At 47.6% G+C, this 13,127-nt stretch overlaps 3 protein-coding genes across 3 annotated transcripts; 1 reads left to right on the top strand and 2 right to left on the bottom strand.

Annotated features, from left to right (window-relative positions):
* Positions 1 to 2,225: 2,225 nt before the first annotated feature.
* On the top strand, positions 2,226 to 3,601 carry GCG54_00003166 (Glucose N-acetyltransferase 1; the record flags this gene model as incomplete). The annotated part of the gene is made up of 4 exons (XM_045403242.1): positions 2,226 to 2,228; positions 2,457 to 2,651; positions 2,709 to 2,789; positions 2,852 to 3,601. The coding sequence occupies 4 exons, from the start codon at positions 2,226 to 2,228 to the stop codon at positions 3,599 to 3,601; spliced, it is 1,029 nt and encodes a 342-aa protein (XP_045270145.1).
* A 1,574-nt stretch (positions 3,602 to 5,175) lies between these two features.
* Positions 5,176 to 7,400, bottom strand: GCG54_00003165 (uncharacterized protein; the record flags this gene model as incomplete). Its single annotated transcript, XM_045403241.1, has 6 exons — positions 5,176 to 5,496; positions 5,718 to 6,047; positions 6,164 to 6,670; positions 6,733 to 6,865; positions 6,921 to 6,933; positions 6,992 to 7,400. The coding sequence occupies 6 exons, from the start codon at positions 7,398 to 7,400 to the stop codon at positions 5,176 to 5,178; spliced, it is 1,713 nt and encodes a 570-aa protein (XP_045270144.1).
* Positions 7,401 to 11,533: 4,133 nt separating this feature from the next.
* Positions 11,534 to 13,048, bottom strand: GCG54_00003164 (Carnosine N-methyltransferase; the record flags this gene model as incomplete). The annotated part of the gene is made up of 3 exons (XM_045403240.1): positions 11,534 to 12,487; positions 12,547 to 12,810; positions 12,893 to 13,048. The coding sequence occupies 3 exons, from the start codon at positions 13,046 to 13,048 to the stop codon at positions 11,534 to 11,536; spliced, it is 1,374 nt and encodes a 457-aa protein (XP_045270143.1).
* Positions 13,049 to 13,127: the final 79 nt, after the last annotated feature.

Here is a 13,127-nt window from a genome sequence, read left to right as displayed (position 1 = left end):
ATACTAAACTATAACTTTATAATATACTTAAATTACTAGAATTTTATTAACTTTTTAAATAAGTATATATTAAAGTATTTAATATAATCTATTATAATCTCTTAATTAGAGAAAGTAATTAGAGACTATATAAAGTAGATACCTTTATTAATATTATAATTAGTTTAAGTAGTAATTAGCTATATCTTAAAGATAAAATAAATTAGGATAATATCTCTAATAGTATTATTACTACTAATTAGAGTATATAACTCTCTATTAATTAGATTAATAACTTTATATAGTTTATTCTATTTTTATTATCCTTAGAATAAAATAATATATATATAGCTACTAAGGTAGCTAATATAGTAACTAAACTTATTAATATTTTAGATCTTAAAAAGTTTAAGTTTATAATCTTAAGCTATAGCTTTATATTAATTAAAGAAGTCCTATATTAATATTAAATTAAACTTAATACCTTTTTAATAAACCTTAATAGGTTTAATCTTTAATCCCTTTTAGAATTTTAAGTAATTAGCTTTTTAGAACCTTATAAAGTACTCTAAAATAAAACTTAAACCTTAGTTAGCTTAGAGGGTATTAGCTATCTCTTTAATAATAAGTAAAGTAGCTAAGAAATTAGTAGTATTAAGCTATATAATAAATACTACTAAGGCTAAATTTTTAACCTCTATTAATAACTTTAGCTAACTACCCTCTTTAAGTAGTATAGAGATATTATAACTAATCTAGAGAGTTTTTAGATACTTCCTTACTACTATATAGGATACTTTATAGCTCTTAGTAATAGCTTAGATTAATAATACTATAGATAGAGACTTACTAAAGTAACTAAAGTAGAGAACTTAATATTATATAGTATATAATACCTATATAGCTTATTTAATAGGTATTAAGTTAATATTACTCTAGTGAGGTATCTTAGTAACTAGGATTAAAAGAAGTAATTAAAAAAAGTATAATTTTAGGTTATAGTATAGTCTTAAAAAAGACGTTTTTTAGTAGTAAAACGAGAAAAATATAACTTTTATGCGACTAGCTAGAAACCCCCTTTTTTGCGTAGAAACCCTGTTTTTTCGCCCCCTATATAAGTAGGGGGAGTTTTGCGCTTGACGTGGCTGACTAACGCCCCCGGGTAGTCTATCCTGCTGCCTAGTGTCGCCCCATTGTCAGTGCTATGATGCGGAAGCCGCTGTGGATAATGAAGAAATCTGCCAGGCGCATGCTGAATAACTCCAACACGACGTGCGTCAATCGCATTCAATTTCAATCTACTGAGGACAAAATTGCCAATCTTTTGTTGCTCACTTTAGTGGTTCGACACTTTCTCGCAATGGGAAAATTCCTTCTCATCTGGCTTACACTATCGTTAGCATGATGCATCTCAGTTCTGGAAAATAAAACCGAGCATCGGGTACAAATTACCCTTTCAAGACAGTTACCCACTTATGCCAAGACGGGTCAGAGTCTGCGCCTCGCGACTGAACAACGCACCCAAATGAGATACGAGATTTCAGGCTGAGTCTGGCAAATCCACACACGACGTGTATCCCAGCCGCCTCTCTGTCTCAGTCTCTACCTTCCCTATTGCGACAGTACCCGTAGGACTGCGACTGAACGCCGAACGCACCAATCGACCTTGAAACGAACGAAATGCGCTTGGGATCCAGACTCAGCACGCAGGTTGCAGTTCACGAGTATTTCTCATTACTCAACATTGAGTAGGCCAATGGATTCTTTACAAACACTTAACAACCTCAAGGTCCGTGAAAAGCTAGTGGAATGACTCGTCCAAGGCACAATAAGGATTTTGACAGGTTTTCGCCCCAAGACAGAAACTCCTTAATGTTGGGATACCTTTTTAGCACATCTCGTCCCAGAGCATGAGCAATTGCAAAAGCTGGTGTAGTGTCTCCAGTCCGGTAACCAAAGATGGCTAACAAAAGCGCCGTCTAATGTTCCCTGCAGAAATAGTAAAGTACGTATCTTGAGTACGAGGCGGGTCCCCTTCTTATTCGTGCTCTTAGGGATTATGGTGGAAGGGTTACTCCGTACTCAATAGATCTAGCCTAGCTAAGCCCCAGTAACGGGCACTACGGGCTCCGAGCAATGTGAAAGAGCTAGTTTCTCTACGTGCCTTAGAACGGTCTAGCGGAAATCTGTCGTCGGGCTGTATTTCCGAGGGGCTGCCAGGTAGTTGGGTCCAGGGGAAACCCCACATGGTACGCCTGCCTACTTGCCGGTCCCGCTGAGGCGTTCTTTTAACCTCACTGGCCCCAATATGCAGAGAGTTGGAATTATTAGTTGCTCTCGGACGTTGCATCCTGATTTCGAAGATGCCGTGGACGCTAGATGCCATCACCAGTGATGGCAGCCCGGTCTCAGCCGAACAGCGAGGGAGGGGGACTTTTCAAGTCTTGAGACGGCTGACATTTCCCCGAAGGATACAGGCTCTTCTCGCCGTCATTCTCACTATTTTCGTATTTGCTACAACCATTCTGTTTCTGGGACCTGAAAGTCGACCTGCTCCTATCAACGATTTTATCGAATCACCGCCCTGGCAGCCATATTGGACAACGGAGCAGCTTGAGCCCAAGTTCGCATACGCCCAATACGCGACGAGTCTCAACTATCTCTGCAATGCGGTGTGTACATACGGAACATGAAGGGAAACAGGGGACACTAATTGTTTTGTTTTTTAGGTGATCAACTTTGGACGGTTGCGGCGGTATGGTGCAAAGGAAGACTTGGTTCTTATTCATCCCAAAGGATGGCTTGAAGGAGTGAGTTCATCGGACCCAGGGTTACCTATCGTTGCAGTGCTAACAAGATCATCTCTACTAAGTCATCTCGTGAGTCAAAGGCTTTAGCGAAACTCAAAGAAGAACGCCCCGAAATCCACATGAGAGCCTTCGATGTTATCTCGACAACTAAGGGCGACGCCACCTGGAGGCAGAGCTTGACGAAGTTCCACGCCTTTGCGCTAACTGAATGGACCCGAGTCCTTGCCTTCGATTCCGATTCGCTCGTCCTGAATAAGATGGACCACTACTTCCTCAGCCCAGCAGCCCCAGTCGCCGTTCCAAGAGCATACTGGCTCAACGAGAGGAGCACCGACATTGCGAAGCAGGTTCTCGGATCGCACGTGATGCTCATCGAACCGAACGAAGGACGATATAAGAAAATTATGGATGAGGCTCTGCGATCCGGAGACTTCGACATGGAGATTGTCAATCACATGTTCAAGGACTCGGCTATGATTCTTCCCCATCGACGTCTCGCTTTGTTAACAGGCGAGTTCCGCGCCAAGGACCATACGAAATATCTGGCGCCGGAGGAAGACGAGGAGTGGAATGCGATGGGGGAAGTTTCGCGATCGTTCTTGGTCCACTTCAGTGACTGGCCTCTTCCAAAGCCATGGCTGCCGAGGACGAAGCAGCAGTGGGAGGCGTCCTTGCCGGAATGTCGAGATGATGATGTCGAGAGAGAAGACCGGCCAAGATGTGCAGATCGAGTCATGTGGTCTGGGTTTTACGAGGATTATGATAGGGAAAAGTCAGCTCAATGTGGGATGTTGTTTGACGATACAGCATGAGCACGTCTCCTTCTCAAGTACCATTTTTGGCGGTACCGTTAAAAACCACGAGTATTGAAAAACTCAGCACAACTCACCACAAGCTGGAAAGAAGAACATCAAATGGAAAAGAGTCCACCGTTTGGGTATCAACAGCAGCTCAAGGCATCACAAGAGACATCGTAGGGCTAGGTTGGTGGCGTTCATCGCACCATCTTATTCATGAAGCACTTATTCTGATGTTTCCAGATGAATACGTAGAATCCAGCCCAGTCTAGTCAACATTCTTCCTCCATTAAACATGACAATCTCAAACGATGTGAGACGCAGACCTCGGCGCTATTAAGCCTTGTGGTCCCGGGTTAATAAGAAGGGCCACATAAACATCTGAAGAGATTCATCGTTGCTGTTCATGATTCTCGAGACATTCCTTTTACTTCAGCCCTGCAAAGTAAAACCGGGAGATAGACAAGGTTCAAAAGCCCCCTTGAGGCAATGGCCGTCCACCACTTTGAATATCAACTAGTGAATTTGACGGGCCTCTGCAGTCGGTTATGGTCCACAAGCTGGCGGCCGGAGGAGCATCTAGTAAGTCGTCGATGGTTCCCCAGCTGCAATCGACATTTTCATCGCTGTCGTGGAATCGCACAACCCTGTGGTGTCGTCCGCCCACGATATCTGAAGCGGGCAAAGGCCGGCTCGGTTGAGGACCTGCCGAGGGTGGGGCTCGACGTACTGGGCAATATGCACAACGAGGCGTCTTGCAGCTCTGGCATGAATCTGACCGAATTGGCATGAAGCCATGTCCACATTTGCACTGTGATAGCAATCGTCATCCAACTGCATCTAGGCACTGACGTGTTTAATACAGACAGGCTTACTTACGCATAACCACACGAAAACTGTCCGCTTCTTAGGTCCTCTCGTATGAACATTGCAGAAGTGCTCGAGACTCTGCGGGAATTCGAAATTTAGCGAATGATCGATTAATGGGAGGATGCCGTCGTTGCAAGAGGGGTTGCCGGTTGCCATATTGGGACTCCTTTGGAGGACAAATGATTTCACAGGTGAGGTCCAACTGTAGTGTTTTTGACAACGAGTACGTCTGTAGGTAGTTATGCGTCATTTATCCAGGAGAAGCATCGAGGGAAATTAGGCAACCCACATGGCATTAACGCCTAGTTGCATCAGAAAGTGCATTTTTAAGATAGCAAGGATATGTCATACCGTTCCATCTGCGAGTGCCAACGCCGGCTAATAACGCATTATCCAATCAACTTACGAAGCGAAACGGGTGGCTGCCTCTTCGCTCAGTCTCCAATGACCTGCGTTCAGTCATCTTTACACCGCCTGTTGCCTGCAGAGCTCGGGGGCTTTATTTGCTTGCGACATCGGAGGCAAAACGACAGAGGCTGCAGCTAAATGTAAGACAGCCAGCGAAACCCTTCACCAATTCGAGATTGGGCTCAGTAAGCTTTGGGCATCACCGATCGACTTTTGGCTCAACTTTGTCTACGAGGAAGTTAGGTAATAAAATACCACTCGTAGATGTATTTCAATTCTAAACTCAGTTTGATATTCAAGGTGATAGAGGATCAGACCTCATTCATGCCTGCGTCGGACCTCCGGCTATGTCTTTTATACACAAAGTCCGGGAATGGCGGAAGCGAGAAACCACTCCGCTTCATGGACACAGCCTCATCTGAGTCCATAACCATATCCAGCTTCTTTGGTTTCATAGGCAAGCAAACTTGATGCCCTGACTTTCGGTGATACCATGTCAGGGCAGGCTGTATTGCAAACGTGATTATCGTTATTGCGACGGACATAAGGGCAAAGCACGCCACCTTGTTCCCGTAAGTGAGACCTGCTTGCATCATACTACCAGCCAACGCCATTGGGGTGACGAGCTGGAACTGAGAAGATGTGAAACATTAGCTGAATTTCTTTCTGTAGATCTGGTGGTCTGATTCTCAAGACCCTCAACTGTAGAATTCAAGAGGCTTTGGAACTTACGACTGTTACATTCCAGTATTGCAAAATAATTGCCCTGCTGCCGTCAACAGCAACATGCATTGAAAGCTTTTCAAGTTTGGTTCAGCTTATGCAGGGTCCATTATTCATATCATATGCTTACCTCTGTCTTGAAGTTCTCGAGCTCGGACTTGAGACTTTTCAACCCGGTGTGAGCCTTTTCCATTTCGTCAAAGAGCTCCCTGATGTCCCAACACGTGGACACGATTCTCCCCGCGATATCATCATCCGTGCCGTGAATCAGTCGCTCAGCGTCTCGAGAGGCAAACTTTTCCCAGACGCCGATGGTCTCAGCGATGCAGTTGATGAGACGAGTAAGCAAGTGGCTGGACTGCTTGACCCAAGCTTCGCTTCTCTCCACATCTTGAGATTCGTCTGCAGCTGTTCCAAGCGACGTCTTCCGTCGACGAAGGGGAATGTGAGGGTCATAAAGCTGTTGCAGCATTGAACAGTCAGCCTCATGAGGAATAGTTCCGGCCGTCCTCACCCCCACCCCCAGTTGATATTGCCCAGAAAACAACACACCGGACAGTTGATGGAAGGACTTACGTAAGCATTGGTCCTGTCTTTTAGTTCATATAGGATCTTGATCCATTCATCTTTGATTCTCTGAACACGAAACTTCACGACCAGCAAAAAGTACTCTCGTGGATCTAAGCCGGACATGTTGATTGCGGTCCGGCTGCCAACGCTGAGTGCATCCATTGGCAGTGAAGTTGAATCTGAGTCTTCCGTACTGTCGTAAAACGAAAGGAGATACTCGTTGTTCGGGTCTGGGTTGTCAAAGTGGGTGTCGGCCAAGCACAGTGCAGTCCATACGACAGTGTTCCGTCCAGTAATGCAAACCGATGATTGGCCTTCGTAGAGATACTCATTCCCTTCAGTGAGAATTTTCTTGCTCTTCGACTCCGACAGAAAGGTGAGGTCAATGTGATTCCTCAACCTAGAGCCATCAGACATTGGGCGCGGATCTTCCCGGAGAGGCTCCTTTGTTCTCCAGGCAAAAAAGGGCATATGGAATCCCAACACAAACTCTCCTCCAACCTCGCCTCCAACCTAAATATCAAACATCATCAGAATTTTCTAGTTCACGATGCCTCGGAGTATTAGACGCTCACTGTTGAATGTAGATTAATGGAGTTGTCGGCTTTGAGATATTTGAAGATCAGGTCTTTCATAACGGGAGCTTGGTGTTCAGATGCTCTCAGTATCAGAACTCCGAGAGTATCCAGTGTTGGGCTGGGAAGGTAACTGCGAAAGAATTAAATAAATGCTTGAAACCTTTAATGGGGCCGCCATTTCTTACATCCTTCTTGTATCTGCGTCCACATGCTCGTTATGACAAAATCGCTGTTCACACCACAGTTAGTATTTTACCTGTAAGCGCATCAAAGTAAACAACTACATTTTCTTTTGTCAACTCGTAAAATCTTGAGGCTGTGATAGTTCCGTTATATGGCCGCGGTTGGTTATGTCGGTTTCTGTCATGTAGCCACGCGGCGGGCTCTGTTGGATTCTTAAGGTGGCCGTCGCGAATGTCTTCCAATCCTCTCTCACCAAAGACTTTTCTGAACACAGGTAGCTCGTATGTGGGCCTTGCAGAGCAGTCTGCAGTATCAAGAAAGATATCCAGTAGAGTTTCATCTGTGCCTCCTATTCCTATCCTTTCCCGTGCCAGCGCATGCACGTCGAACCGGGAAAAGTCTTCGTCATCGCGCGATGCGGACCCCGGGCTGCTCCACATGAATGGTCGACGCTCAGGAAACCGCGATATTGATCGGTCCATCGTGTGGGCATGATGAATCGGGCCGCAGAAATGTTATGCAGTGAATGTATCATATCTCACATAGAAGAATGAACGAATGATTCCAGAAAGTCGGGAGGCGGGCAGGGAATGGAAACTTAATACCACCAGAAGCAGGAAGACGCATTAAGCCACGACAAGGTCCGAAGGCACGATGCGTCACTTACTGATGTACACTACCCACGCGTCACAGCTATCAAATGCCCATCTGACCTCGCGGGAAAAATGACCGGAGTCGGGCAATGCAGAAGCACGTTGGTGCTCCTACGTCGGAACCAGTAGTAAACAATGAGGATTGGGCTTTCATGGCTGTGACTGCTTCTTTTGGGCTTGAGCTCTGCATCGCGGCCCTACGCGCTGCACGCGTTGGGCGTGGCAGCAAGCGTCTGACGAGCCAAATGCTATCAGACTTGCATAAAAGGGGTTTCGTAGCGATGAGGGGTGTGCAGAGATTCAAGCTATCAGCAGCCCTGAACAGTTCTTCTTTCCATTGGGTATAAATATCCTCGGTATCACCCTTCGTGTGTTTATTGACACCCACTCCCATGACCGACGGTAATGTTAGGCGACCAATCTGATGCCACAGTGGCCAACCATTTTCAAGGCAACGAAAGGCAACCGCACCTGCTGATTTCGGACGAACGGGAGATTGACACGACATCTCGTCCACTACCAGCGCCGATTTTCAGGGCGATACTCAGGACTTACCGAAAGATGCGCATGGCAGAAACAGAGATAAGAATAACATAGAAGTTCTTCAAATTAACCGCAGCCCTGAATTCCAAGAAAACCTAGGCTGTCAGCACGCTATTCTTGGCATTTTCCCTGGGAGTCGCTTCTCATCTGGCTGAACACGGGGTGATCATTGATCAGGCATCACCGGCTTTTGAAAACCTGTGCATGTCCCCTCATTCATTCGAGGCGACAAACGATGAAATGGTCACACTGATCAAGGCGAAGTGCTTTCCAGGATCGTCAAACTCCCGAAGGTCGTCATGTGGTCTGAAGCCAACGCGGGTATTGGACCATCAGGAGCGAATCGCAGCCTCAGTGCTCCAATCAGAAACGATTCTCCCCGCCAGCAAAGTACTTTCTCCGCCACACCTTAACACGGGCGATAGTTGGCCCGATGAAGCGCCGTTGCGCGGAATAGCAGGATGAGTGTGCGCATCGGCCGACCAACCCTCGTTTGATGAATAAAAGATGCCGCGGCATTACAATGAGACATGGGTAGGAGGTCGGTGGCTTTAACCCACACTCCCGGCTGCTTTGGTCCCACACTTCGGAGCGGGCCGGGTCCACACATTGACCTCACCTCAGATGACAACCCAAGTGGTCGGAACCCTTTCTTTTCTTCCCTCTCTCCTCTCCTCTCCTCCCTTCTTCAACAAAGTCATGGATCCAGGAATCTGAACGCCTGTCTGAAGTAGCCAGTACCGTGATAGAAATGTCCCGGGTCGCTACTAAGATCTAAGCAACCTATGGCGAAGACCTCGATTTCACACTTGGAAACGGCGATGGGCATACATCGCCGCCAGATGATGTCGAGAAATGATCAATTAGAGCATTCGAAACAAAGGAATTGAACAATGTAAGTATCAGCCAACTCCATGGTCCTCTGGGTATCCCGACTCCTAATTGGTATCTTCTTTGCCCAAGAGCTATTAAGTCATCTTTAAGAACATAGGATTTGGCTATGAGAGCGTCTTCTTTTCCTTTGTTCCCCGTCACAATTTCAAAATAACGACTCATTTTAACTTTTGGTGGTAAACGAACAGTTCTTCGGCCGTCCCCTTCTCCATCTCTACTACTCAAGGATCGGCTAGGGGTGACAAGGTCAACCCTAGATCCTGACTTTCGAGACAGGACAGTATGCGCAGCGGGGTATCCCGCAAGTTCGACAGGCATCGGACCGGATTGCCATACCTCCCTGGCCGCATTGACACTATTGCAAGGTCAGTGTCGCCAGCAAGAAGGCTCATGATACTAACGCATTGCCAGAGATAGACTTGCTTCCGTTTCGGACCATGCTCAATGTGAGCTGAGCACAAGTCGCCGATGCCTTGACATTTCGGGACACCCAATGAGTCACTTTCGGCAAGTCGATAGTCGTCAACGCATTGAATATACCCAAACCATTCAAGACGAATTGAGTCGAACCGATGGCAGTGTCGCGACGGTAAGATTGGCTTGGGAATAGAGAATGGTATCCAGGGACTGATTGGTATCTCATAGATTTCCAACTCGACGCAGACGGACCGCTCGACCTCTCCCTTAGACTGATCCTGACCTCGCCCGTCCATGTCGTTTCCGGTGTCGGTCGCTCGAGCTTATCCAGGATGATTACCCTCGCCCGACCACCTCCAACTGGCCCAATTGTGTTTGGAGAATTGCAGTCCAAGCCCCTACTCCTAGGCGCAGGAAATCCTGGTACCGGAAGAAAGATGTTGCTCCAATTGGCCGACTGTCTTCTCCTTTCGTGCGTGATCTCTTCGGCGATGATCTGATCTCGAGCGGGGTTGGGATTGTGCAGCGGTACGTATGTCAGCTCACGCTGCCTGAGGACACCTCTTTTCCCGGTTTCGCGGGGCTGAGCCTGGTCGTAAGATTGCGGGCTGAGGATGCGTTCCCGTGGGGATTTAGCGTGCGTGCTGGGAACTTGACGATGCTACCTGCTTCGCACAATGGAATGCCAATTTGATTTTTCAGCGTTCAGTGCGCTGATCATTAGCGAGGGCTGTGGAAAAAATGGAGGCGGTGAGACCAACCTATCACAAGCGACAAACTGCTGCTGGAAGGCTGCTGTCGTTGGTGCAGGAGTCCGTCTCATAGATAAAGTCAGACGACAGAGGACCCTGGTTGAGGGACCGTTCCGTGAATCGGAAGGCCATTGGTATAGCGGTGAAGAGAGTCGTAATAGAAGATTACGATACGGCCGCTGTGCGAGATTAGTGTTTTACATGGTGCTGTGCTCCATGCTGGGTGACATCAATCGCCACAAGGAAAGCCAAGAAAATTTGCCATTACAAGCGCAAACAAGAGAAGACCAAAGAGAAAGTGCGTTCTTTGATCCAAAGGGATTTCGTTTATGTCACCATGCACCGAGCATCAATCACACTTACGTGTCTCTGGTCTGCTAGCCCACACCAAGCCCTAGGCCCCGCACTCGTGCTCTAGACCACAGCGAAGTGGCAAGCATCGCATGTACACTGATGTAAAAACCATAGGACCGCTGCAACCTGTAATCCGTTAGATTCATTGGTCCAAGAGGGCGTTGATACGGCGAGTACCCGAACACAGGACCCGCAGAAGAGTACGAATGATTGCAACAAGACTAGGATTGGAGACGGTTCCCTGTACTGGATGATGTACTACAAACCCCCGCGCACAACCATCCCTTTTCTACCAGACCACTGCCCAAGAGTTTCACGATGACAACTGCGCAGACACGGATCAGGAAAGCAAGGACATGTTCAGACACTATGTTTGATACCCTCCTTGCGCTACCCCGACCTTTGCAACGCCAGAAAGAAATCTGTGTCGCGTGCTAGGATCGCGCTTGATGGAGCTTGAATCGCCGGCCCGAGCCGAACTTGAAATGATCAGATGACTAGGCGAGACGAGACGAGACACCACATGGTACGGAGGCCTGGTACACGTAGTAAGGAGAGGGCGCGTTCTGAAATCTTGTTTCGTATTATTCAGATGGCCAATGACTTCAGATACCGCTATCTCGGTTCCCAAAGCTGTTAGGCATTATCAGGCCTGGAACGGTGTTTACGACCAGAAACGTGACCGGCAATGAGGTGCAATTATTCATTACACTGACAGTATAAGTATATAGGTACCCATATGGAGTGATGAAGTTGCCTACCCGCACCCGTTCATCCAATCCAATTGCGGAGTACCTTCGTGTAAAGCTAGACTACCACCCTTTGTAGTGAGAGCGTCGTAAGGTTTATGTTCCGGCGTTTTCCTTTAATCTTGGGCCAGCGAGAGGAACAGAGAGAATGATTGTACTCACTCGAAAGAGCTTCAGAGTGAGATTACGAAGTCCTGATGCTTCCGAAAGGGCACGAATAAGTATTGCTATGGTAGGATTTGGTTGCTGAAGTTCAGAGTATTCTTCTGGCTACCCAAAACTGGGCCGAGTAGGCGTTCCGTGTCAAGGCTCTTTCGTTAAACCCATAAACCGCTTGTTTTCCTCTGATCCGTTCTCCCTCGACCGTAATGTCCCCGCAAGACTCGTCTGCATCTACGAACTCAAACCCCATATCCTTCGCAATCAGCACAATCTCATCCAGAGATAGTTGCACAAATGGTCCGGTACCCCAAAGGAGAGGCCCGAAGTTGACCCAATATCCTCCTTTCTTCAGTGTGGCGTGGATCGTTTCAAAGTAGCTCATGGCATTTCTGGCGGTGTCGATGAAGAAATGGGTAACCACCGCGTCATATTGCTCTTTGTGGTTCTTGAACTCAGACACGAAGTCGCCTTCGACAAGTAACACGGAGCTAGCGTTGACTCGACGGTCGGGGAAAGAGACACCGCGAAACATATCCGCGTTCGTCGCGTGATGAGACCAGCTGTCTATGAACGGGTGAACCGACTTGGCTCCTACCTTCGGATGTCCCTCGAGGAAACGATACGCCAGGTTCATGAACATAGACCACTCGTTGACAGTTACCTGAAAGCCACTCAGAGAAGCAATCTCGTGGCCCAAGCGGCCAAGCCCGGAGCCTGGTAGCAAAACTTTGACACCCGCTCCCGACCGTTCTGGAAAGAGAGTTTGCATCGTACTCAGAATACAAGGAAACGCGTCCTCCCGCTCTCCTCGGCCCGATGTAGACCAGTCTCTCACAAAATGTTTCAAAGCCTGAGAAACGCTAACTCGGTCCGCAAGTTGATTCGCAGCATCTTTGGCCTTGCTGTGGGCAGCTAGCTCCTCGTGCGAGATGCCGTAGTACCCCAGCGCTGTCTCGACGATCTCGTTGCATAGATCTTGGTTGAGGTCGTGTAGCTGTTCAGTCGTCTCGAACTTCTTTGAATAACCGATGGACTTCTCTAGCAACTACCCGAGATGACCGGTCAGTAGCGTATCGTCATGAAAGGGAACATGCCTGAACACACCTTCTTTTGGGCCTTCGGTACGTGGGTATACAGGTCTTTCCATCGATTTAATTCTGCCATCTGTCTGACTTTGTAACGGCTGAAACCAAACAACGCTTCCATAAGACGGTGACGAGGATGGTTTGTGTCCCATTTTCCATGAGACTTGCTCAAACGCTTCATAAGATTCTTCTTCTCCTGCTCATGGCGGATGCTGGGCTTGTCTGGGAAGTCTTCAAGTGTGACGATCACTTCGTGAACCTCAACGAGTGAGTCAATGGAAGTCTTCCTTGATGTAAGTGACGTTCGGTCTGTGGTTTGGTGCGCCCCACCATGAGACACACCGAGATTCCAGCGGGAGACTCACCGAGGCCAGGTTTGATCCCTGTGCGATATCGCCTCCTACCACGTCTCCCACGTTCTTATCAACCTGACCGCGTTGTAGCTGAGCCTCGGCTTCTGAACAAACACTTTCGGAGGCGAAGCTCATGAGCAGCCACGCGATCGAGTAAGACAGTCTCATGGTGCCGGTGGGGGTGAGTGAAGTCCTAGTCTCAATCGAGACGTGTTGGCCAAAACAAGACAGCCAGTGAAGCGACCGT

The sequence above is a fragment of the Colletotrichum gloeosporioides genome (genome assembly GCF_011800055.1).
Source record: "Colletotrichum gloeosporioides strain Lc1 chromosome Unknown consensus_9, whole genome shotgun sequence".
In the NCBI taxonomy this organism is placed as follows: domain Eukaryota; kingdom Fungi; phylum Ascomycota; class Sordariomycetes; order Glomerellales; family Glomerellaceae; genus Colletotrichum; species Colletotrichum gloeosporioides.
Note: the sequence above shows the minus strand (reverse complement) of the source record. Positions and strands in the feature narration are given on the sequence as shown.